General features: G+C 40.6%; 1 protein-coding gene across 6 annotated transcripts in view; it reads right to left on the reverse strand.

Moving 5' to 3' along the window:
* sncaip (synuclein, alpha interacting protein) overlaps positions 1–24,777 on the reverse strand; it is a 121,479-nt gene that overhangs the window by 26,705 nt on the left and 69,997 nt on the right. For all 6 annotated transcript variants that reach the window (XM_087998203.1, XM_087998186.1, XM_087998175.1 and 3 more), the window contains one exon: positions 9,486–10,360. In XM_087998203.1, coding sequence (XP_087854329.1) covers positions 9,486–10,360 — 875 coding nt within the window. The remainder of the gene's footprint in view (positions 1–9,485; positions 10,361–24,777) is intronic.

Genomic DNA, 24,777 nt, shown 5'->3' on the forward strand with positions numbered 1-24,777 from the left:
AGGGTGGGTTAGTGGGAGGTGTGGACCTAACAAGGGAGTTGCTGAGGGAATGGTTTCTGCAGAATGCTGATAGGGGTGTGGAGGGAAATATATCTCTGGTGGTGGGGTCAATTTGTAGGTGTTGGGAATGGCGGAGGATGATCCGCTGTATCTGGAGACTGGTGGGGTGGAAGGTGAGGACCAGGCGGTTCTATCCTTGTGGCTATTAGAGAGGTGGGGTTCAATGGAAATGGTGCAGGAAGTGGAGGAGATGCGCTGGAAGGCATTGTTGATCATGTGAGAGTTGAAATTGCAGTCCTTGAAGTAAGAGGCCATCTGGAATGTTCTAGAGTCAAATTGCTCCTCCTGGGGGCAGATATGGCAGAAGCAGAGGAATTAGGAGTAAGGATAGTGTTTTTACAGGAGGGGGATATGGGAGGAGGTGGTGTAGTCCAGGTAGCTGTGGGAGTCGGTGGGTTTAAAGTAGATGTCCGTGTTGAGTCAGTCACCGAATGGAGATGGAGAGGTCCAGGAAGAGGAGGGAGATGTCCAAGATAGTCCAGGTGAATTTAAGGTCAGGGTGGAAGGTGTTCATGAAGTTGATGGCCTGTTCAACCTCCTTGTGGGAGCACAAGGTAATGCCGATACAGTAATCAATGTAGCAGAGGAAAAGGTGGGGAATAGTGCCAGTCTAATTATGGAAGATGGATTCTTCCATGTATCCGATGAAGAAGCACATAGCTGGGGCTGATGTGGGTGCCCATGGCTGCCTCTTTGGTCTGAAGGAAGTGGGAGGATTCGCAGAAGTCGTTACGGGTGAGGACCAGTACAGCTAATCGAATAGACCGTGACTTCTAGTTTTGGACTTCTCCAACATCAGGACCCTTCTTTCCACATTTTGCCTGTCCTGTCCTATCAGGAATTTATGTTTCTATGAGATCCCATTCTTCTAAATTCCAGTGAGTACAAACCTAGTCGATCCAGTCTTTCTTCATATGTCAATCCTACCATCCTGGGAATCAGCCTGGTGAATCTTCGCTGGACTCCCTCAATAGCAAAGAATGTCCTTCCTCAGACTAGGAGACCAAAACTGCATATAATACTCAAGGTGTGGCCTCACCAAGCCTGTATAACTACAACAAGACATCTCCACTCCTACACTCAAATCCTCTCTCAATGAAGGCCAATATGCCATTAGCTTTTCTCACCACCTTCTACACCTGCATGGCAACCTTCAGCGACTGTTTCACTATGTCATCCAGGTCTCTTTGAATCTCATTTATTCCTAAACTGCCACCATTGAGATAATAATCTGCTTTCCTATTTTTGCCACCAAAGTGGACAGCCTCATAAGCATCTACATTATATTGCATTTGCCAAGTATTTGCTGCTGGGGCAGCATGGTGGCTCAGTGGTTAGCACTGCTGCCTCACAACGCCAGGGACCTAGGTTCAATTCCAGCCTCAGGTATCTGTCTGTGAGGAGTTTGCACGTTTTCCCCGTGTCTGCATGGGTTTCCTTTCACAGTCCAAAGATGTGCAGGTTAGGTGAATTAACCATTCTAAATTGCCCATAGTGTTCAGGGATGTGTAGGTTGGGTATATTAGTCTTCAGAGGGTCAGTATGGACTTGCTGGGCCGAAAGGCCTGTTTCCACACACTGTAGGAATTCTAATTGTATTTGCCCACTCAGCCAGCCTGGGTCCAAGTCACTCTGCAGCCTTTTAGCATCCTCCTCACAGCACACACTACCATGCAGCTTAGTGTCATCTGCAAATTTTGGAGATACTGCATTCAATTCCTTCGTCCAAATCGGTAATATATATTGTGAACAGCTGGGGTCCCAGCACTGAACCCTGCGATATCTCACTCATCACTACCTGCATCTCTGAAAAGGACTCATTTATTCCAACATTTTGTTTCCTGTTTGTCAACCAGTTCTCTATCCACATCAATACCTTACCTCTGATTCTACAAGCTGTAAGTTTGCTTACTAATCTCTTGTGTGGAACCTTGTCAAAAGCCTTTTATAAGTCCAGATACACAACATCCACTGATTCACCCTCGTCCACTCTACTGGTCACATCCTCAAAAAAATTCCAGAAGACCAGTCAAGCACGATTTCCCTTTAGTGAATCCACGCTGACTTGGATTGGTCTTTTTAAAATTCATTTACAGTCATTCCATGAAAGTGTCTCTGGCTAAGCCAGCATTGATTGCACATCCCTAATTGCCCAGAGGACAGTTAAGAGTCAACCACATTGCTGTGGGTCTGGAGTCACATGTAGGTCAGACCAGGAAACTATGGCAGATTCCTTCCCTAAAGGACATTAGTAAACCATATGCATTTCTCCAACAATTGACAATGGATTCATAGTCATCATTAGACTCTTAATTCCAGATTTTTATTGAATTCAACTTCCACCATCTGCTATGGCAGGATTCGAGCCCAAGTCCCCAGGACATTACCTGGGTCTCTGGATTAACAGTCCAGAGATACTACAAGACCATCACCTCCCTGTGACCACTTTCCAAATACTCAGTTATTACATCCTTAATAATTGACTCCAACATCTTCCCCACCACTGATGTCAGGCTAACTAGCCTATAATTCGCTGTGTTTTTTTCTCTCCTTTTTAAAAAAGCGGTGTTATATTAGCTACTCTCCAGTCCAATGGAATTCTTCCAGAGTCTATAGAATGCTGGAAAATGATCACCAAGTGTGTTCACTATTTCTAGGGCCAATTTGTTAAGTACTCTGGGATGTAAAGCATCAGGCTCTCGGGACTCCTAGGATTTTAATCCCATCAATTTCCCCAATTCCGCTTCCTGAAGAGTAAGGCTTTCCTTCAGTTCCTCTTCACACTGGATCCCCTGTCCTCTGGCATTTCTGAAAGGTTATTTGTGTTTTCCTTCGTAAAGATAGGTCCGAAGTCTTTGTTCAACTGATCTGCCATCTCTCTGTTGTCCATTATGAATTCACCTGATTCTAACTGTAATGGTCTTACATTTGTCTTCACTAGTCTTTTTCTCTTCATATATCTATAGAAGCTTTTGCAGTCAGTTTTTGTGTTTTCCGCAAGCTTACTCTTGTATTCTATTTTCCCTTTCCAAACTAAACCCTTTATTCTCCTCTGTTGCATTTTAAATTTATCCCAGGCCTCAGGTTTGCTGCTTTGTCTGATTAAGGTCTAGGCCTCCTCTTTAACTTTTAACATTGTTCCTGATTTGCCTTGTTAGCCATAGTTGAGCCACCTTCCTTGTTTTACTCTTACACCAGACAGGGATGTAAAATTGTTGTACTTCATCCATTTGTTCTTGAAATGTCTGCCATCGTCAATCCTTAAGTATCCTTGGCCAGCTTATCCAATGCATGTCTCATACAATCAAAGTTAGCTTTCTTTAACTTCAGGATCCTAGTCTCAGATTTAACTGTGTCACTCTCCATCTTAGTGAAGAATTCTATCATATGATGGTCACTCCTCTCCAAAGGATCTTGTACCACAAGATTGCTAATTAATCATCTCTCATTACACAATACCCAGTCTGGGATGGTCTGCTGTCCAGATAGTTCCTCAACATCTTTGTCGAGGAAACATCCCTCAAACATTCCAGGAAATCTTCTTCCATCGCATCGCTACCAGTTTGGTTAGTCCAATCAATACACAGATTTAATTCACCCATAATAATTGCTGTACCCTTATTGTCCATATCTCTATTTTCCTGTTTGATGCCATCCCCAACCTCACAACCACTGTTTTGTGGTCTGTACACAACTCCCACTAACGTTTTTTTTTCCCTTTTGGTGTTCCATAGCTCTACCGATACAGATTCAACACTGAACAGACTGATGTCCTTCCTTGCTAGTGTGTTAATTTCCTCCTTAACCCAGCAACGCCTACCTTACCTCCCTTTCCTTTTCTTCTATTTTTCCTGAAAATTGAATATCCCTGGATATTGAGTTCCTATCCTTGGTCATCCTGAACCAAGTCACCATGATCCCAATTACATCATATCCACTAATAACTGTCCGCACAGTTAATTCATCCACCTTATTACAAATGCTCCTTGCATTGTGACATGGAACCTTCAGGCTCATTTTTGTGACTTTTAGGATTATGATATAATGTGACCCTTTTTGATTTTTATCTTTGCCTTCCACTTTCACTTTTCCTATTACTGTCTTTTGTTTCTGTCCCCACATTACTTCCCTCCGGTTTCTTGCATTGGTTCCCATCACCCCTGTCATATTAGTTTAAACCCTCCACAACAGCACAAGCAAACACTCCCCCCCAGGACTTTGGTTCCAGTTTTGCCCAGATGCTGACCATTTGCTTTGTACTGGTCCCACTTCCACCAGAACCAGTTCCAATGTCCCAGGAATTTGAACCATCCCTTAAGTTATATATTCATCTTAGCTATCTTGCCATTCCTACTCTCTGACTAGCACGTGGCACAGGTAGCAATCCTAGAATTACTACCTTTGAGGTCCTACTTTTTACTTTAACTCCCAACTCCCTAATTTCAGTTTGAAGGGCCTCATTCTATTTCAAGTTTATACTTTTGGTGCCTATACGCACCACGACAGCTGGCTGTTGAGCCTCCCCCTCCAAAATGTCCTGCAGCAGCTCTGAAATATCCTTGACACTTGTACCATCCTGGACTCTTGTTTGCCACAGAAACACATATGTATTCCTCTTACAACTGAATCTCCTATCACTATAGCTCTGCCACTCTTTCTCCTGCCCACCTGTGCAGCAGTGCTAGCCACAGTGTCATGAACCTGGCTACTGCCGCCTTCACTTTGTGAGCTATTTCCCCCAACAGCGTACATCTGTTTTGGAGGGACTGCCTTCCTACTTTTCCTCTGTCTGGTTGTCACCCATTCCCTATCTTCCTCAGTGATTTTTATCTGCTGTGTGACCAACTAACTGAATCTGCTATCCACTATTCCCTCAGCCTTGTGGATGCTCTAAAGTGAATCCAGCTGCTGCTCCAGAGCTGTCAGGCGATCAGACAGGAGCTACAGCTGGACACACTTCCTGCACGTGAAGGAGTCAGGGACAATGGAAAGGTCACTGAGTTCCCACAATTTTAAGCTATTTGCTCTGTTGTCTTGAATCTATTGTGCTACGATCTGTACAGCCTTGTAAGGCTTTCAAATTGTAGATAACATTTTTCTTTGTTATATTTTTGTCTGACGTTAGTCAGTGCCTTATCAACATCTTTCTATAATCATTCTATATGTATGCTTTAGACAGAGCTCATACTTCATAAAATGTCACGAAACTGGAAGTGAAATATCAAAAAATGAAACTGGTTGGCAAAAGATCACAATACTTAAACTGCAACTCTGGGTTGACATGGCATAAAGAGTTCAGCTGGCATGCCATACCTGTTCAATTTGCAGCATAATTTAACTCTTGAGTACATGCAGAGAATTTGTTTCAATTAAACTTTGTTACATTAATCAAAAGGGGCCTGTTTATTGAATTGTTTTTAAACATAGCATTGCAGTTCTTTGTCAAATTAAGTGACCTAAATAGGCATATCTAGGAAGTATTGAATGGTTTCAGACAAGTAAGAAAAATACCTTTCGAAGATAATTCCCTGAGGTTTGATAAAATTAGACATTGTGGAGACAGGAGAAACAAAGCTGAGCATTGAATATGTTTCAAAACTGGAATGATGTCAAAATGACAAAGGGCACTCTACCTGAATGCATGGTATTCACAACAAGATAGGTGATCCAAAGGCACAAATAGGGGTGTATGAGTATGATCTAATTGCCAGAAACTTGGCTGCATGATGACTAGATTTGAGAACTGAATATTCAAAGATATTTGATATTTAAGAAGGACAAACAAGAGAAAAGGATCTTACTGAATAGTGGAGCAAGCTTGAAGGTGTATTTCTGTTCTGATTTTGTATGCTGCAAATGTTGAGATGTCACTTTGGAACCAAGATAAATCATGAAAAAATATGAAAGGTGCTTCCTGACTCTGCCAGAAGTCTTTGTTTTAAATGGAGTTTCCATGTAAACTCCAGTAATTCTTTCAATCTCTAGTTAATTTTATTTTAGGAGTGAATCGAAAATCCCATTCTTTGACACAAAGGGATAAATACAATTCAAAGGTGAGTTACTGGTGCTGGCATGTGAGAAAACTTAATTTATCTGATCGTAGATTTGATCAGCATGCCATTCGTTTTCTCTTGTCAGGTGACGGAACAAAAATTTTGTGAATCATAGTAGTAGCACTTTTTGACAACAAGGAAGTAAATGCTAGTGCAGTACACATTTAGAAAAATATGCAGGAAATGTCCTGGAGCAACTGGCATTTTGTTAAGGTCACTGGGTAAGAAATCTGGTGAGCCTGACTAATGTTCTGGGCACTTGGGCTTGTGTCTGTGAATAGGAATTCAGTAAAAACCCAGATTTTAAAAAAGCAGCAGAATAAAGCATAGCCACCATATAAACATTGTAGATCGTCATAAAACAGATCTGGTTCACTGATGTCCTTAGGAAGGAAACCTGTCGTCCTCACCTGGTCTGGTCTACATAGAGTCATAGAGTTGTACAGCATGGAAACAGACCCTTCGGTCCAACCCATCAATGCCGACCAGATATCCCAACCCAATCTAGTCCCATCTGCCCCTTCCTATTCATATACCCATCCAAATGCCTCTTAAATGTTGCAATTGTACCAGCCTCCATCACTTCCTCTGGCAACTCATTCCATACACGTACCACCCTCTGCATGAAAATGTTGCCTCGTAGGTCTCATTTATATCTTTTCCCTCTCACCCTAAACCTATGCCCTCTAGTTCAGGACTCCCCGACCCCAGGGAAAAGACTTTGCCTATTTACCCTATCCATGCCCCTCATAATTTTGTAAACCTCTATAAGGTTACCCCTCAGCCTCCGACGCTCCAGGGAAAACAGCCCCAGCCTGTTCAGCCTCTCCCTACAGCTCAAATCCTCCAACCCTGGCAACATCCTTGTAATCTTTTCACAACATCTTTCCGATAAGAAGGAGGCCAGAATTGCATGCAATATTCCAACAGTGGCCTAACCAATGTCCAGTACAGCTGCAACATGACTTCCCAACTCCTGTACTCAATACTCTGACCAATAAAGGAAAGCATACCAAACGCCTTATTCACTATCCTATCTACCTGCGACTCCACTTTCAAGGAGCTATGAACCTGCACTCCAAGGTCTCTTTGTTCAGCAACACTCCCTAGGACCTTACCATTAAGTGTAGAAGTCCTGCTAAGATTTGCTTTCCCAAAATGCAGCACCCTCGCATTTATCTGAATTAAATTCCATCTGCCACTTCTCAGCCCATTGGCCCATCTGGTTAAGATCCTGTTGTAATCTGAGGTAACCTTCTTCGCTGTCCACTACACCTCCAATTTTGGTGTCATCTGCAAACTTACTAACTGTACCTCTTATGCTCGCTTCCAAATCATTTATATAAATGACAAAAAGTAGAGGACCCAGCACCGATCCTTGTGGCACTCCACTGGTCACTCCAAACCCACAGCAATGTGGTTGACTTTTAAATATCTTCTGAAAGCAAGCCACTTACTTCAAGGGCTATTTGGATAGGCAATAAATGCTGACCCACACAGTGACTCCTACATTGCATGAACAAATAATAAAAAATAAAAGTAGAGCTCAGTTTACAAACTATTATTGAACTAAGCTGGATTGTGATAATATAGTGAAATTTTATGGAGGATTCATCAGGTTGTTGTTGTATTATTTCCCCAAAGCAACTGAACGGCTTTTTACCCTTATATTTTAGAAAGAAAATCTAACATGAACACGATATTCGCAATGTTCTGAAATTGAATAAAACATAAGTATTAGCACACTAGATACTTTTACCTTTTTTCTGTCAGAACAAAAGCGAACTTTGAAGTACTAGCACACTGGATTTATGCTACAAAGACAGCCCGCGGTTTGTGATACAGTTCCTGTATATTTGCATCAAGATAGATACACAATTGAAACACCAATCAAAATGCCCAGGAAATTGTGGAAATTTGAGTTCTATGTGAGTTACTCGTACAGGCATAATATGTCCAAATCTCAATTGTTAATTGGTGTCCAACTTTGAATATGCCACCTTTTATAATGATGGCCCCACCATTGTTGTATAACGTTATGTATACTTCCTTTAAGACCTTCTTTATTTTCCATTCGCACACTATATTAAAACTGAAGTTTATCTGATTAAAAGCCCCCCAAGTGTATGAATGATGGGGAAAGGAGTTGAAAACTAACCTCTAATGTATATGCTATGATGCAAGTTCAGTGTTTTCATTTGATTCTGATTATTTGTACTGCTTGTAGTGAAGTTTCGAGGAAATTTGAACAAAACTTAATATTGACAGATATTGGGTGCATTTACAGATCTGATTTACAAGTTGTGCTCAAGGAGGCAATCCCAGACTATGTTGAGCAATATATTTTATTTGTAGACTTGGGAGGAGGACTTTCTTCTTTACCTTCATTAGGTACAATTTACTTATGGCCAACTTATCACTCCATATTTCTTGAACTCATTCACTGGCACACCAGAAGTATTCATACAAAGTCCAAGAAATTGCATTTTAATTGTTCCTGAAACTTTAAACATACAGACCCCAAAGAGGTAAATAATACTTTTAAGAACATATTTTGAAATGATGATGACAGAACCCTGCAATTAACAGGGAGCCTCAGAATTTATTGTAAAAATTATTCAAAATAAGGCAGAACACTTAATCCAAGTTATTACCCAACTTCAGCTTTATATTGTGTTGTCATTCAAAAGCAGCTTATTTGGAAACAGATTAGCAAACTGCTTAATTGCAAAGCTGGAACTGGCCAGAACCTTGGATAAAGGTTAAGTAACTATGGCACTGTTGTACAAACTTGTAACGTCACAAATTCTCACGAATACCAAAGTATGAGAGAGGCCCCAGTGTTTTCATCATGAATTCAGTCAGATTCACAGCTAATTTGGAAATAACTGTAGGGAAGTGATCCTCAATAACACAATTGTGGTACCTCCTGAAAATAATCGTGCTCTTAAAAAATTGACCTTTTTGGGGCAAGCAATCAATGTTCACTTAAAACATCAGCAATACAACACAAACTTCAATTTACTGTACTTTTATAGCAATTAGAAAGCTTTATTGACCACGAAAAAATGTGCTGCTTTCTCAGTTGGAGTAATAAATCAGATAATGATGCAACATTTATGCATAAAATTCTGAAGTAGGTTTAGCTTTCAAAAAATTAAAAATTATTGCTAAAAAGCCATCTTCAATTTTGTTCTAGAGCAATGTTGAAAATTCCTGGGACTCTCAGCACACAGGCAATTCTATAATTGGCACAGAGTTAAAAAAAATCAGAACGAAAAATAAAAACTTGACTTTAGTATCCAACCAGTTTTCTTTTTTGTTACTATGCATTTTTAAAACATTTACAAACAATTGCAATAGTTTACTTACCAGCAATGAAATCTGTCCTTCTCTGACTATGTTTAAAATACTTTTGACATTTTTTGCTTCCTCACTTGTCTCTCCAGATCTTCCCATGCTAATCCCATTTTTATTAGTATTTCCTTCTTCTAGTTTGCTCTCAGCTGGGGTTTGCAGAGACAATGTCTTTGGTCGAGAGTTTTGCAGTGTACCACTCATCTTGTGTCCATGTGAATTAACAAACAAACTTGAAGTTCTGCTAGCCAAATCTTTTTCCTCAGCTTCAGCATTACATATTACATTACAGCCATTTGGTGATTCAGAGCCCTCTAAGCTGCCAGTTGCTTGCTTGTGAGGTTTTGTGACAACTGGTTTTGCTCTCCTCAACTCCAAACTATTTACTGGTGACAGAATACAAAACTGTGTTACGTTGGTTGGTGAGTTCTCATGCTTCACTGCTGAGCAGAACCTGCTGCCATCATCTCTCATTTCCATGCCTGGCATTTTCTCTGAGGCAACCTTTGTGTAAGGACTACATCTTTGGGAAGGAAAGTGGTTTAATTTAATGTAAGGCACATCCAAAATTTCATCCATATCCAAATCATAATGTTCAAGTTCACCAAGCAAAATGCTGGTGCCAGTGTCTTTGATTTTAAATAACTGTCCATTGTTGTAACAGAAGGTATCAGGCTCACTTGGATTTTCAGTATCATCTTGCTTTTGATAGTTACTCTTGAGTTTATGCTGTTCAGTATCTCTATCATTTTCAGGGCTTTCTGGTTGGTGCTTCAGAGGTGAAACTCTTTTCACAGGTCTGAATTTACTGTACACATCTGCCGTGCCTTTGGTTTTTATTCCACTGCTAATTGACGATGTACCTCCCGAAGGCCAATTTGAACTAGAAACTTAATATTAAATTAAAATAATTAGTAAAATAACAAGTTCAGATACTGTTCTTAGAATAAAAATATAAGCTCCTTAAACATTCTGTATAGAAGAACCACTTTCAATAACAGCACTAAAAATAAGATAATTCAGTGTATTGTGATTCTGCCAAGATGTACCAAGATTTGAATTTAATGTTATTTTATCCACTCATGGGATGCAGACATCACTGGCTGGCCAGCAATTATTGCCTGCCCTTAGTTGCCTTGAGAAGTTGATGGTGAACTGCCTTCTTAAATTGCACTTCATGTGCTGTGGGTAGACTTACAATGTCCTTAGAGAGGCAATTCCAGATTTTGACCCAGTCACAGTGAAGGATCAGTGATACATTTCCAAGTCAGAATGGTGAGCATCTTGGAGGGGAACTTACAGGTGGTAGTGTTCCCATGTATCTGCTGCCCTTGTCCTTCTAGGTGGAAGTGGTCATGGGTTAGAAGGTGCTGTCTAAGGATCTTTGGGGATGCCAACTGCAAGAACTGCTGGCCTGTAATTGTCTGCCAGCTTACCTTGGGTTTCAAGGGATTTGATTTTGGTGAATCGCCCACCACTGCCCTCCAAATTGCCTGATTAGAGGAAAATGTGGCATGCCTTGCTGTGTTTCGTGTTTCACAAGTAAAATATTTCAAAAGATTTTCCCATATAAACGAGGGAGCAATAATCATTATTTTAAGTACTATTGGACCTTACACATTTATCTGCTTAATGAGTAAAATATAGTATCAGAGACACAAGAATTAATGGATTGTCTTTCTGCACTTAGCCTCAAACTTTTATTGGCAGTTTTCAACTTAAAGCCAAATTTAAATACTGTAGTCAATATATCAATAGTTACTTGTCTATTGAGGAAGGCATTTATCAGATTATGAACAATATACTGTCTAAATACATACTTGTTTATAGACTCATAAACAATGCATACTTTCTTAGGGATGGAAAAATAACTTGCAGCTTACCAAACATACAAAAATGTTATAGCTTACCAACAGCCTAGTAACTTTATACAGGGAATCCATTGTGCTTTTCTAGATCCAGTGCGCAAGAGTTAGTGTTCACAGGGCTGTGCTTTTATATTGGTTTTATTTACATGTGAAATTCTTTCCAAGTGATACGGAAAAATAGATGCCAGATGTTTCGCAGCTGTTTTCAACTGACAGGAACCATTAAAGACCTTGAGGCAGACAAATCCTGTCCAGGGTTTATGAAAACAATTCCTTGCAAAGGCAGATCCAGACCTTCAAAAGTTGGCAACATTTTGATTTTGCTATTCCTATTCCATTATTCTTTCCCTTATCATACACACATAGTTCAAAGAAAATCTTCAAAACTTTCCTCATGTGGTAAATGTATGAGGAATTATGTTCAGTGCAAAACTTACTTCCAATTTGATAAGCGTGACGCAATCAATTAGGTAGAGTCAGTGGTTAATCAGTCAGAACAAACCTAACCAGATAAAATGAATACATCTCCTTGCTTCCTTCCTGCATTGTTATTAATCTGAATTTATGAACAATAACTAAATCACGAAAGGTCTTTCTTGCTTCTAAATGAAGAACACTCAACCACTTCTATATTACATGGGAAGAAGAATTTTGCAGTCTCCTATGGGTTATTTGAAATTTGCGGAGGGGGGACCACCATCAAATACAGTAGATGCCTTTCACGCTTCCTATTCACCTACTTGTTCCTGGTCTGATTACCACTTGCTGAGTAGAAATCAACATCTCTGGCCGCCTTGCTACTTTCTACCAATCAAGGCTCTTAAGTGGTCAACTAACAGTTATGTAAGGGTCACTTCTTTCCAGCCACAATTTTCCACTGTGAGGAAGTGGCTGGCAATGAGCAGGAAGCCTGACAGGTAAACCTGTTTGGGCCTTTGGCTAAAATCAAAGGGAGCTGTCTCCCAAAGCTCTGTCCATCAAGCCTGTGCAGCACATCCTCATCTCAGTCCCCACTTTACAGAGTCCTTCCATCGCACCAAGAATCCCCAATTAATTTACCTGTCATCCAGCTCCTAACTGAATGCAATCCCAGCTGTACCCACTGAATCAGGTGGCACAAGTGTGACAAGATAAACCAGCAGCTCTTCAAATCGGGACCTCAATGTAAATTGGCTGAGAGTTAAGGGTGACATTTTTGACAGCCCCACCACTCATAAAATACTGCCTTAGTTGTTGAAATAATTAACTCTTAATAATTGGCATTAGCATATAAGAAAAAGATATTAGGAAAGTGACACAGTCCTCAAAGAATATAAACAAAGCAGGAGAGAACTTAAACATGGAGTTAGAAGGGCTAAAAGGGGCCATGAAATGTCCTCAGCAAACAGATTAAGGAAAATCCCAAGGCACTTTGTATGTATATAAAGGGCAAGTGGTAGCTATAGAAAGGATAGATCTACTCAAAGACAAAGAAGGAAATTTATGCACGGAGCCAATGGAAGTGGGTGAGGTCTTAATGAATAACTTGCATCGGTACTCACAAAGAAGAAGCAAATGGTGGATTGTGAGTCCAGAGAGTAGTATGTTGATATTCTAGGGCATGTCAATATAAAAAAGATGTTGGATCTTTTGAAAAGCATTAAAGTAGACAAGTCAGCTGGACCTGGTGGGATCTGTTCTAGAATACTCAGTGAGGAAGGTGAGGAAATTATTGGGGCCTTGTACAAAATCTGCATATCCTCATTTGTCACAGAAAAGGTCCCAGAGGGCTGGAGAATAGTTCATGATGTTCCTTGTTAAAGAAAAGCAACAAGGATAATCTGAGAAATTACAGGCCGGTTGGCCAAAAATCATACAATTTTAGAATAACAACACTGTTTCTGAACAGATGGCATTACATGAATTTCAGATTTTGAGGAGAAATCCAATAATTTCAAGATTGGTTCTAATTCACATTCTGCACAGTAAAGCTTTTGCAGTGAGATAACCATCTTAAAACTTGCAGACAAGTACTCCAATGTTAACATGAAAGTGTGTATTTGAGATCAAATTCCATTTAAGGTTAATTGATTTTTGTTCTGATTTTTAACTTTTCACAAGTATTTTTACATGCAACTGAAACTAGTGAATAGCCTATTTTTCAATGATTGTTCTATTCTAAATGAACACATTTGTTTCCCAGCACATAAAAGTATTGCTGAAAAGAACAATGGATGAAAAAAAAATCACATTGAACAACTGTTTGTTATTGCAGAAACATCAAGTACAATAATTAAAATAATCATTAATCACATTTTATTTTAACAAGAGAAATAGCCACGCAATATCAGATCCCCAATTTTCCCTCATATATGCTCTTAATGTCTTCCAAAATGTTACTTATTTGTCGCAAGTGGATAATGATAATTATTGAGAAACATACAAGAACATCTACTAGCAGATGTTTCAACAACACTGAGAAAGAATCACAGTTCACATATTCTACAAATGAGTTAAAGTTATCTTCCTTGAAAACTCAACTGGAAAACTAAAGGTCTTCATTAATACAACACTTTGCATTTCTCTTCCCCACATTTTACCTCTGTACATAGGATGCACCACAACCTCGGGGTCAACAACAAATAAGGCTAATTGCACAGCTACAACAGTGAAGTAACTGGTTATAGGTGGCTGACTTTTCTAGTGATTTTGATTTTATCTAACCAGAAAAGATGAAAATATATTTTCATAAGACAATTATTAAGCCAAGAGAGTGCAGGAGAAAGTCCATGGCTTTAATGAAAATATAAAAAATAATAAGATAGTGAAAGGAGCAGAGGTAGCAGTTAGAGAGAATTAAACAAACCTTCTTGTGAAGCTACAATGCCTAGTTAGGCTAATAAACAAGCATTTGCATCTGTGTTTATAAAGGAAGAGAATTCTATCAACCTAACATGAAAGGAGAAGGGGTAAAAAATTTGGAAAAGATAAATACAAACAACAATACATCTTTATGGCAGAAAACAAGAGATAGAGAAATTACATCACAGGGAAGCAGACAAACAGCTGCTCAGTAGCTGCTATTTTTCTTATAAAAACTAGGTAAGTTCAAATTGACTGATGCTGGAGTCCCAACTGTTCATAATCTATAATAATGACTCGTTGAAGGTCCAAATGTTTGGTTGCTAAACTTGCTAATAATACAAAGATGGGTGGGAAAGCAAATTCTGAAGAGCATATAACCTATCTACACCACTGTGCAAACACTTTAAATGAGTGAAGCACACACAGCTGATGGAGTATAATTTTTTTATTCAGTTGTGGTATGGGGTATTGCTGGCTGGGCCACTATTTGTTGCCCATCCCGAGGTGCCCTTGAGAAAGTGGTGATGAGTTGCCTTCTTAAACAGCTGCTGCCCATGAGCACAGATAGACCCATGTAATTTGAAGGGAGTTCCAGGACTTTGGCCCAGTTACACCAAAGGAACGACAATATATTTTCAAGTCAGGATGGTGAGTGGCTTGGAGAAGAACTTGTAGATGGTAGTGTTTCCATGCACCTGCTGCCTTTGTTCTTTTCGTGAAAGTAGTCATATGTTTAGATGATGATGGCTTAGGAGCCTTGATGTACGTTTGCAGTTCATCACGTAGACGGTACACTGCACTGCTACTGATTGTTGGTGGTGGTGGAGGAGTGTATGTTTGTGGACATGCTGTCAATCAAGTGGGCTGCTTTGTCCTGGATGATGTCAAGCTTCTTGAATGTCATTGAACCTGTACTCATACAGACAGGTGAGGGGTATTCCATCATACTCTTGACTCGAGTGCAAAGTTACTCAGTACAATAGTCCTAGCCTCTGAACTGCTCTTGAAGCCACAGTATTTATTTGGGTAGTTCAGTTCAGTTTCTGATCAATGGTAATACTCAGGATGTGGATGGGGGGAGTTCAATGATGTAATGCTGCTGAATGTCAAGGGTGGTTGTCTGGCATTGGTGTGGCACGAATATTATTTGTCAATTCTCAGCCTAAGCCTGGATATTGTCCAGGTTTTGCTGCATTTGTACATAGGCTGCTTCAGCACCTGAGAAGTTGTAAATGGTGCTAAACATCCCCACCTCTGACCTTATGATAGAGAGAAGCTCATTGATGCACACGTTTAAGGTTATTAGGCTCTGGACACTATCCTGGGGAGCTGCCACAGAGATGTCCTGGAGCTGAGATGACTGAGCTCTAATAACAAAGGCCATCTTCCTATGTGCCAAATATGACTTGAACTGGTGGAAAGTAACCCTCCCCCCCCCGATTCCCATTGACTCCAGGTTTGCTAGGGCGCCTTAATGCCACACTCTGTCAAATGTGGCCTTGGCATCACCTCTGGAGTTCAGCTCTTCCGTCCATGTTCAACTAAGGCTGTCATGAGGTCATGAGCTGAGTAGCCCTGGCAGAACCCAAACTGGATGGTAGTGAGCAGCTTATTGCTGAGCAGGTTCTGCTTGATGGCACTGTTGATGACACCACTTAACTGATGATTGAGAGTCAACTGATGGGGCAGTAATTGGCCGGGTTGGATTCATTTGTTGTTTGTAGAACTCCAAGATACAGAGCTTGTGCATGAAGATCAAAAGGTTAGTCTGCAGGTACAGCAAATAATTAGGAAAGTTAGTAGAATGTTATCATTTATTGCAAAGGGAATGAATACAAAAGTAGAGAGTTTATGCTTCAGCTACACAGTGAACTTGTCCTGCTCCTGATTCATAGGTTGAATCATTGAAGTAGTTCAAGTCAAAGAGGCTTTAAAGTTAAGACCATAAGACAACAAGACCATAAAAAATACAAACAGGAGAAGACCTTTCATTCCCTTAAGCTGCACTACAATCAACAGGTACTTGCTGATCCCAGGGAGAATTTTAACCTGTCTATCTTGGGAAGAAGAATAGAATGTTTATAAATGGAGGGAGTTTGCAGAACTCTGCAGTACAGATGGATCTGGGCAACATTCCTGGAGATTTGTGTGTTGTTGAGGTTTGAATCTGCACTTCCCAGAACATGAATCACAACAAGTTATTGTCCAAGTACAGCGAGTATAAGAAAGGCAAATGAAATTTTATTGTTTATTGCGAGGAAAATGGTATATAAAAGTTCAGTATTTTTGCTAAAGTTGTACAAGCCTTTGCTCAGATCAGATCTGGAGTACTGTCTCCAGTTTTGGTCTCATTACTTAAGAAATATAACTGCACAAGAACAATTTGCACAAGACTTTTCAAAAATATTAAGTCATAGGATGTGGGCATTGCTGGCTGGGCCAGCATTTATTAACCATCACTAATAGCCTTTGAGAAGGTGTGGGTGAACTGCCTTCTAGAACAGCTGCAGTCCATCTACCGCAGGTACACCCACAATGCCATTAAGGACAGAATTCCATGATTTTGATCCAGTGACACTGAAGGAACAGTGATTAGATTAGATTAGATTCCCTACAGATTAGATTAGATTAGATTCCCTACAGTGTGGAAACAGGCCCTTCGGCCCAACAAGTCCACACCGACCCGCCGAAGCGTAACCCACCCAGACCCATTCTCCTACATTTACCCCTTCACCTAATACAACGGACAATTTAATGTGTGGCCAATTCACCTAACCTGCACATTTTTGGACTGTGGGAGGAAACCGGAGCACCCGGAGATAACCCACGCAGACACGGGGAGAATGTGAAAACTCCACACCGAGAGTCGCCTGAGGCGGGAATTGAACCCGGGTCTCTGGTGCTGCGAGGCAGCAGTGCTAACCGCTGTGCCACCGTGCCGCCCACGGTATATTTCTATGTTAGAAGTGGGGAACTTGCAGGTGGTGTTGTTCCCATCTACCTGCTGCCTTTGTACAGTTAGACAGTAGTAGTCATGGGTTTTGAAGGTGCAGTCTCAGGAGCTTTAATGAATTTATGGAGTGCATCTTGCAGATGGTAAACTAGTGCTATTGAATGTTGTTGTTGGAGGGAGGAAATGTCTGTGGATGTGGTGCCAATCAACTGGGCTCCATTATCCTGGATGGCCTTTGATCTGAGCAAAGGCTTGTACAACTTTAGCAAAAATACTGTACTTTTATATACCATTTTCCTCGCAATAAACAATAAAATTTCATTTGCCTTTCTTAGACTCGCTGTACTTGGACAATAACTTGTTGTGATTCATATTCTGGGAAGTGCAGATCCAAACCTCAACAACACACAAATCTCCGGGAATGTTGCCCAGATCCATCTGTACTGCAGAGTTCTGCAAACTCCCTCCATTTATAAACATGCTATTCTTCTTCCCAAGATAGACAGGTTAAAATTCTCCCCGGGATCAGCAAGTACCTGTTGATTGTGGTGCAGTTTAAGGGAATGAAAGGTCTTCTCCTGTTTGTATTTTTTATGGTCTTGTTGTCTTATGGTCTTAACTTTAAAGCCTCTTTGACTTGAACTGCCTCAATGATTCAACCTATGAATCAGGAGCAGGACAAGTTCACGTTGTTGGAGCAGCACTCCAGACAAGTGGGATGTAGTCCATTAAACTTCTGATTTGCACCTTGCTTTCTTTTCTATTCATTTATGGGACATGGGCTTTGCTGGCTGTCCCTAGTTACCTTTGAGAAGGTGGTGGAAAGCTTAAATTAGTCATATTCTAAAGGTAAACTCAGAGTACCATTACAGAGAATATTCTAGATTATAGATGGTGAACAGGTTTTAGAAAGTCAGGAGGTAAGTTACTCTGTGCAAGATTCCAAGCCTCGAGCCAATTTTTTTTGGACACATTATCTATATGACTAGTCCAGGTTTAGTTTCTTGTCAATGATAACCACATTATTACTGGAGCATTGAAGGTCAAGTAGCGATGATTCAATTCTTTCTTGTTGGAGATGATCACTGCCTCGTACTTGTGTGGCACAAATATTCCTCGCCATTTTTCAGCCCAAGCCTGCATACTGTCTTGATCTTACCGCATTTGGACATGGACTGCTTCATTATCCGACCTTAAGATGGAAGGGCCACCACTGACAAAGAGTTGAAGATGGCTGGGCTGAGTATATGCCCCTGAGGAAGTCTTACAGAGATGTCATGGAGCCATCAAGTCTGACCTCTAACAACCACAACTGCCTTCCTTTGTGAAAGGTATGATTCCAACCAGTGGAGAGATTTCCCAATTCCCATTGATTCCAGTTTTCCTAGGCCTCCTTGATGCCACAATATGTCAACTGAGGCCTTGTTGATTAGGGCAGTCACTCTCACCTTACCCCGTGAATTCAGCTCCTTTGTTCATATGTGAATTTACGTCATAATCGGTTTAGGAGCTGAGTGCTCCTGGTGGAACCCAAACTGATCAAGCAGTTGCTTGATCAAACTGCTTATGCCAACTTCCACTATTATACAAACAATTGAAAATAGACTGTTGCAGCGGTAATTAGCTGGGTTATATTTGTCCTGTTCTTTGTGTACAGGTTATACCTGGATAATTTTCAACATTGTCATGTAGATGCCAATACTGTAGTTGTACAGCAACAGCTTGGCAAGGGGAATGGAAAGCTCTGGAGTACTATTGCTGGAATACTGTCAGGGCCCATAGGTTTTGCAATATCCAATGCATCCAATCATTTCTTGATATCACATGGAGTGATTAAAAATAGTTGAAGATTGACATTTATGATGCTGGGGACCTCTTGGGGAAGCCAAGATGGATCATTCACTTGTACTTCTGATCGAGGTTGTTGTGAATGATTCAGAATGATGTGCTGGGCTCCCCATATCGAGAACAGAGATATTTTATGGAGCCGCTACTTCTGGTACATTCTTTAATTATCATGACTAGATGTAGCAAGACTGCAGAGCTTAGATTTGGTCAGTTGTCTGAGGATTGCTTAACCCTATGACTTACTGTTTAGCATGCAAGTAGTCCTCTGTTGTAGCTTCAAGTTGACACCTCAGTTTTAGGTATGGCCACTGCTGCTCCTGATATGCCCTCATACACTCTTCATAGCACCAAGGTTCATTCCAAGAATTGACGGTAACAGAGAAGGGATATGCTAGGCCATGAGATTGAGTAGAATTCAGCCGCTAATGGCCCATAGTACTGCATTGATGCAGTTTAGGGGGGAAGGGCAGGAAAGTGGATATGAGGAGGGGGGGATCAGTTATGAGCCTATTGAGTGACAGAGCAGGCTTGAAGGGATAGTCCTGTTCCTATTTCTTATAGTCTTGCTGTGAGTCTGGAGCCACATGTAGGCTAGACCAGGTAAAGATGGCAGTTGCCTTCCCTGAAGGACTTTAGGAATCAAGTGGGTTTTTCATAATAACTGGCAATAGTCGTCATTGTCATCATCATGCTTTTAATCCCAGGTTTAAACTGAATTCCAATTCTACCACCCGCTTTGGTGGGATTCTAACCCAGGTTCCCAGAACATACCTATGTCCATGTATTACTAATCCAATAACAATAGCAATAGGCTATTGTTTCCTCCTAATCATATCCGATTACTGCAATGATAAGGTTATCTTATATGAAATTTTTATACACATTGAGTCTGTATTATTGGAATTTCGAAGAATGGAAGCTGCACCTTTGAAACATAAAAGTCCTCAGGGAACTTGACAGGGTGCATGTTGAGGGAATATGTCTCTTTCTGGTCAAGACTAAAATTAAAGGGCACGATTTTAAAAATGTGGTCTCCCACTTAAACTGCGTATGAGGAGTCATTTGTTTTCTCTGAAGGTTATTAATCTGTGAATTCTCTTCTGCAGAGCAGTGGAAGCAGTGTCCGAGTTAGATTGACTACCTTGCCAATCAAGTGTGCAGAGCTAGGCAGGGAAATGAAGTTGAAGCCATAATCAATCAAATCAGTCATAATTGTAGAAAATGGCAAAGCAGGTCAAAGGGCCAAAAGACCTACTCCTATTCATTATTCACATGTTCATATAAAGAGAAGTTATTTAAAACAAAAACATTCAAAATAGAAATTCGGCCTAGATGGGATTTACTTATTGAGGGAAGAATGACAAAAAAAGCAATGGCTCTCACTATAATCTTTAATATCTTCTCAGTTAAGGGAATTATGCCATTAGTGATCTAAGCCATCTGATTTCCGTATATTTTAAAATTTCATTTATTTAATGTTTGGGGTTTAAATTTTGAGTTAGCAACAATTGGGTTTTCTGCACGTTGACTGATAATTATTTCTATTGCCATGTTAATTTCCTTAAAAATAGCTTGAGGGAGTACTTTTGCATCCTGATGGGATTTGTTTACTTTAGGATTTTAGGATCCAGGAAGGCAGACAATTGTAACTTAAGGTTTCTATTAAAAATTTATGGACTGGGTTTTTTTAAGCTTGGGGAAACATTCTATCTTAGAGAGTTCGTTGTTGCAGTTTTACACATTGTGGGGTTGTTCTGTGAAGTCCTTGCTTGGAGATGCACATATAGAGCAGTGCCTTGACAAAGTGAGACTATAGCAAAACTAGATTATCTTAAGAATAAGGAATTGCTGATTATCCTTACACTTTCATTTTGGGATGAAGCCCATTAGAGGACTTGAAACTCCGAGGTTCCAGTCTAAGAGTTTAAGTTACAGTTTTCTTAAACATATCAAAGTATTGCAGAAAGGGATTCTGTTGAGAGTACAATACAAGGGTTCACAAGGTTAATTCTAGGGATGAAAGGCTTGTTTTATGAGGAGAGTTGAACTGTTGTGACCTATACTCATTATAGATTCAAAGAATGAGAGGAGATTTAATTGAGATATAAAATGCTAAAGGGTACTGACAAAGTAGACACAGAGTGAATGTTTCCCCTTGTAGGGCAATATAGAATGAGAGGTCATAGTTTTAGGCAAAGGGGTAGCAGATTTAAAAGAGATGAAGAGAAATGACTTCTCTCAAAAGGTTGTGAATCTGTGGAATTGTCTAACAATCTGAAATAAATAAAAGCAGATTAATGGTGTACAAAACCCATTAATTCTAAATCCTGACCTCAAAAATGTTTTTAAAATAAATCATCATGACTACAGAAATGCTTGCAAGTTAATTATATGTACAAATCCTGCCATTTAAATTATACCTGCATCAAATCTCATCTAACATGTATTTTTTTTGTGAGACACAGTGAAAGACACAAGGTGTATAAATCTTTGTTCAATTTCTACCACCAGGAAGAAAAGAAACACCCAAGTGGCCAGTGACAAGCAGTACCCTTCACATCAAAGGGCAATGCTGCATGATCAAACAGTGAAGGGGAGAACATGTATCTTTACAGTGAAATTAGACCAGTTAATACCCAGGTGCAGCTAGTTTGTTTGTCAAAATGAGCTCTGCTTTACTTAATGGGCTTTGCATGTAAATTATTCAGCTGAAAATTCAGGTAATTTACTTCTGGTGGTTAACAGGTGTAAAAAAAACCTATGCTGAAAATGTGTTGCTGGAAAAGCGCAGCAGGTCAGGCAGCATCCAAGGAACAGGAGAATTGACATTTCGGGCATAAGCTCTTCTTCAGGAATGAGGAAAGTGTGCCCAGCAGGCTAAAGATAAAAGGTAGGGAGGAGGGACTTGGGGGAGGGGCGTTGGAAATGTGATAGGTGGAAGGAGGTCAAGGTGAGGGTGATAGGCCGGAGTGGGGTGGGGGCGGAGAGGTCAGGAAGAAGATTGCAGGTTAGGAAGGCGGTGCTGAGTTCGAGGGATTTGACTGAGACAAGGTGGGGGGAGGGGAAATGAGGAAACTGGAGAAATCGGAGTTCATCCCTTGTGGTTGGAGGGTTCCTAGGCGGAAGATGAGGCGCTCTTGGTCTGGCGATGGGTGATTTGGTCAAGGGGGAACAAAAGTTCAGTTGTGTGCAAAACCAACTCTGAATATAAGAAAAGGAAAACAGAAAGAGCCGTGGCCTCCGTGTCAGTCACTGTGAAAATGGCAAATGCTGTACAATGTAACATCCTGGCAGTTATGAAGATATATAAAGTTTGTGAAAAATAGAAAGGAACAATATTATGAAAATTTATTATATTGGGAAGTGTGGGTATACAAAGGTACCTAGGTGAACTTGTATAACAGTTAATGAAAGTAGACAGGCAGATGCAGAAGGCACTTAGGAAGTCGAACAGTGCATTGGCCTTCATTGCAAGAGTATTTGAGCTCAGATATACCAATGTAATCATGGAACATAGAATCCCTACCGTGTAGAAACAGGCTATTAGGCCCAACAAGTCCACACCAACCCTTCAAACAGTATCCCACCCAGTCCCATTCCCCTACCCTATTGCTTTACGTTAACCCTAACGCACCTAACCGACACATCCCTGAAGACAATGGGCAATTTAGCATGGCCAATTCACCCAACCTGCACATCTTTGAACTGTGGGAGGAAACCGGAGCACTTGGAGAAAACCCAGGCAGAAATGGGGAGAATGTGCAAACTCCACAGAGACAGTCACCTAATTCTGGAATCGAACCCAAGTCCCGAGCACTGTGAGGCAGCAACGCTAACCGCTGAGCTACTGTGCTACTGTTTTCCTTACTCAGTTACACAGGGCCTTAGTGAGGCTGTCTGAAGTCTACATGCAGTTGTGGTCTCCCTACATAAGAAAGGATAGACATGCCATAGAGGGAGCAAAATGAAGGTCACCAGACTGGGGCCGGTGGAACAGTCTTATGAGGAGAGATTGGTTTGACTGGGCATCTATATTCACTAGAGTTTTAAGGAGCTTTTATATTTTGTAGATTGTTTTACAACCAAGCATGGTAAATAGTTGGGACTCAAATTTGCTTTAACATATTCTGGAACTTATTTTTTTTAAGTTCAAAGGAAACATCCATAGCTGAGAATTTGAGTGGGCAATCCTGCGAAATCCTTGGAATAGGATGGCCATAAGAAAAGTGCTCATGAAAAGGAAAGAATATATAGTGAACTAGATTACCTTAAAGTGAAGCATTTGTGTTAGCTTCAGACCAGAAGTATTGGGATAAAACTCTGAAGAGGTTATTTAAAGTGGAGTACATAACTACAGGAAGAAGCTATTTACAGTTCCAGTTTAAAAGTTTAAACTGCAAGTGACTTACACTTACCAAGGTGGGAGACACAAGCATGCTGATGTTAGTATTAAACGAGTAGCATTTTGGATACTTCATCCAAATTTGTTTTGGTACTGTACAAAAATAGTTTGGATCTTTGTAATTTATAAAAGATGTATTTTGGAATTTGTGATCATACTTTTGCTGGACATTTAAAAATCTTTCATCATGTATTATAATTAGATGGAACTTTCTATTCTATCTTCATTTCTATTATAATTAATTTACATGTTAATGTTAAAGCAATGTCTATAGCATTGTACACTGATGTTCCAAGTGAGAAACCACTCTGTTAAAACCACAGTAAGAATATGATGTATTAAGCCATGTTCCTGAAATAACTCCAGAGCCAGTATCCCGTCACCAAGTCACCCTTTATTCACATGCGGAGAATCTTTGATCCAGCTCCCTCAGAGGGGGAAATAAAGCATTCCATCCCCCGCGGTGTCCACCTCTCCTGAAAGGCATCAAGAGCAATGGTGGACACTGCATATTCTCTCTCCAATGTCACCCGTGCTCCAACTTAACCCATAAGAGGGGCAGGAAGTTGGCAGACCCCCTCCACGGCCTGCTGCCTGGACCTATTTATATCCAGCCTTGCCATGCACAGCTGCAGACTCACAAGAAGGTCCTCTCATCTGCCCACTCCCCTCCACACCAGGTGCCCAAATATCAGGCACATGGAGCTGAAAATACTCCTGTTCTTATCACCCTGATTGGACCAGATGACCAGCCTCAATCTAAGGATTTCACAAGACTACCCCACTTGGAATCAAAAGTCTCTCAGCCATGGGGATTTCCCCTGAGTTTAAGAAAAAAACAAGTTCCAGAACTTGTTAAAGCAAATGTTGAGACCGTATTATTTACCATGGTTGGTTGTAAAACAATCTAAATTGAAGTCGTCCATTAATGGCGTACAGAACCTGTTAATTCTCAATCGTTATTCCATGAGATTCACCTAGCTGACCTCTTCACGATCACCGTGTCCCTGCTCGGAGTCAGAGGACACAAACAGGTTTTTTTTTGTAGCTCCTCCTGGGGCGTTTTAGCACCGGCTTAGGTTCCTCCAACTCTGCCTCTGATATGGATGACTCGTAACGCACAGAAGCCTGCCCCTTGCACCTGGATCATCTCAGATGAAATTCATTCTCTTCTTCAGGTCACAAGGGCGGCAATACCCACCGTATCCATCTCAGATTCGGAGGTATCTTCAACGTTTGACAGGAAGGGAGAACCCTAGGGTTCCAGAACAGTTGGAAAGGCTGTCCGGGAGCCAGGCATGTTTTGCTCTTGCACCGTTTGCGACTTTGCAGCTTTAATATGGTCCAAATGCTTGTTCAGAACCAAATCCAAAGTCTGATATTGTCCGCCTT

Source organism: Chiloscyllium plagiosum, unplaced genomic scaffold (assembly GCF_037043375.1).
Source record: "Chiloscyllium plagiosum isolate Xiang-an unplaced genomic scaffold, Cpla_swu_hap1 HiC_scaffold_2, whole genome shotgun sequence".
Taxonomy (NCBI): Eukaryota; Metazoa; Chordata; class Chondrichthyes; order Orectolobiformes; family Hemiscylliidae; genus Chiloscyllium; species Chiloscyllium plagiosum.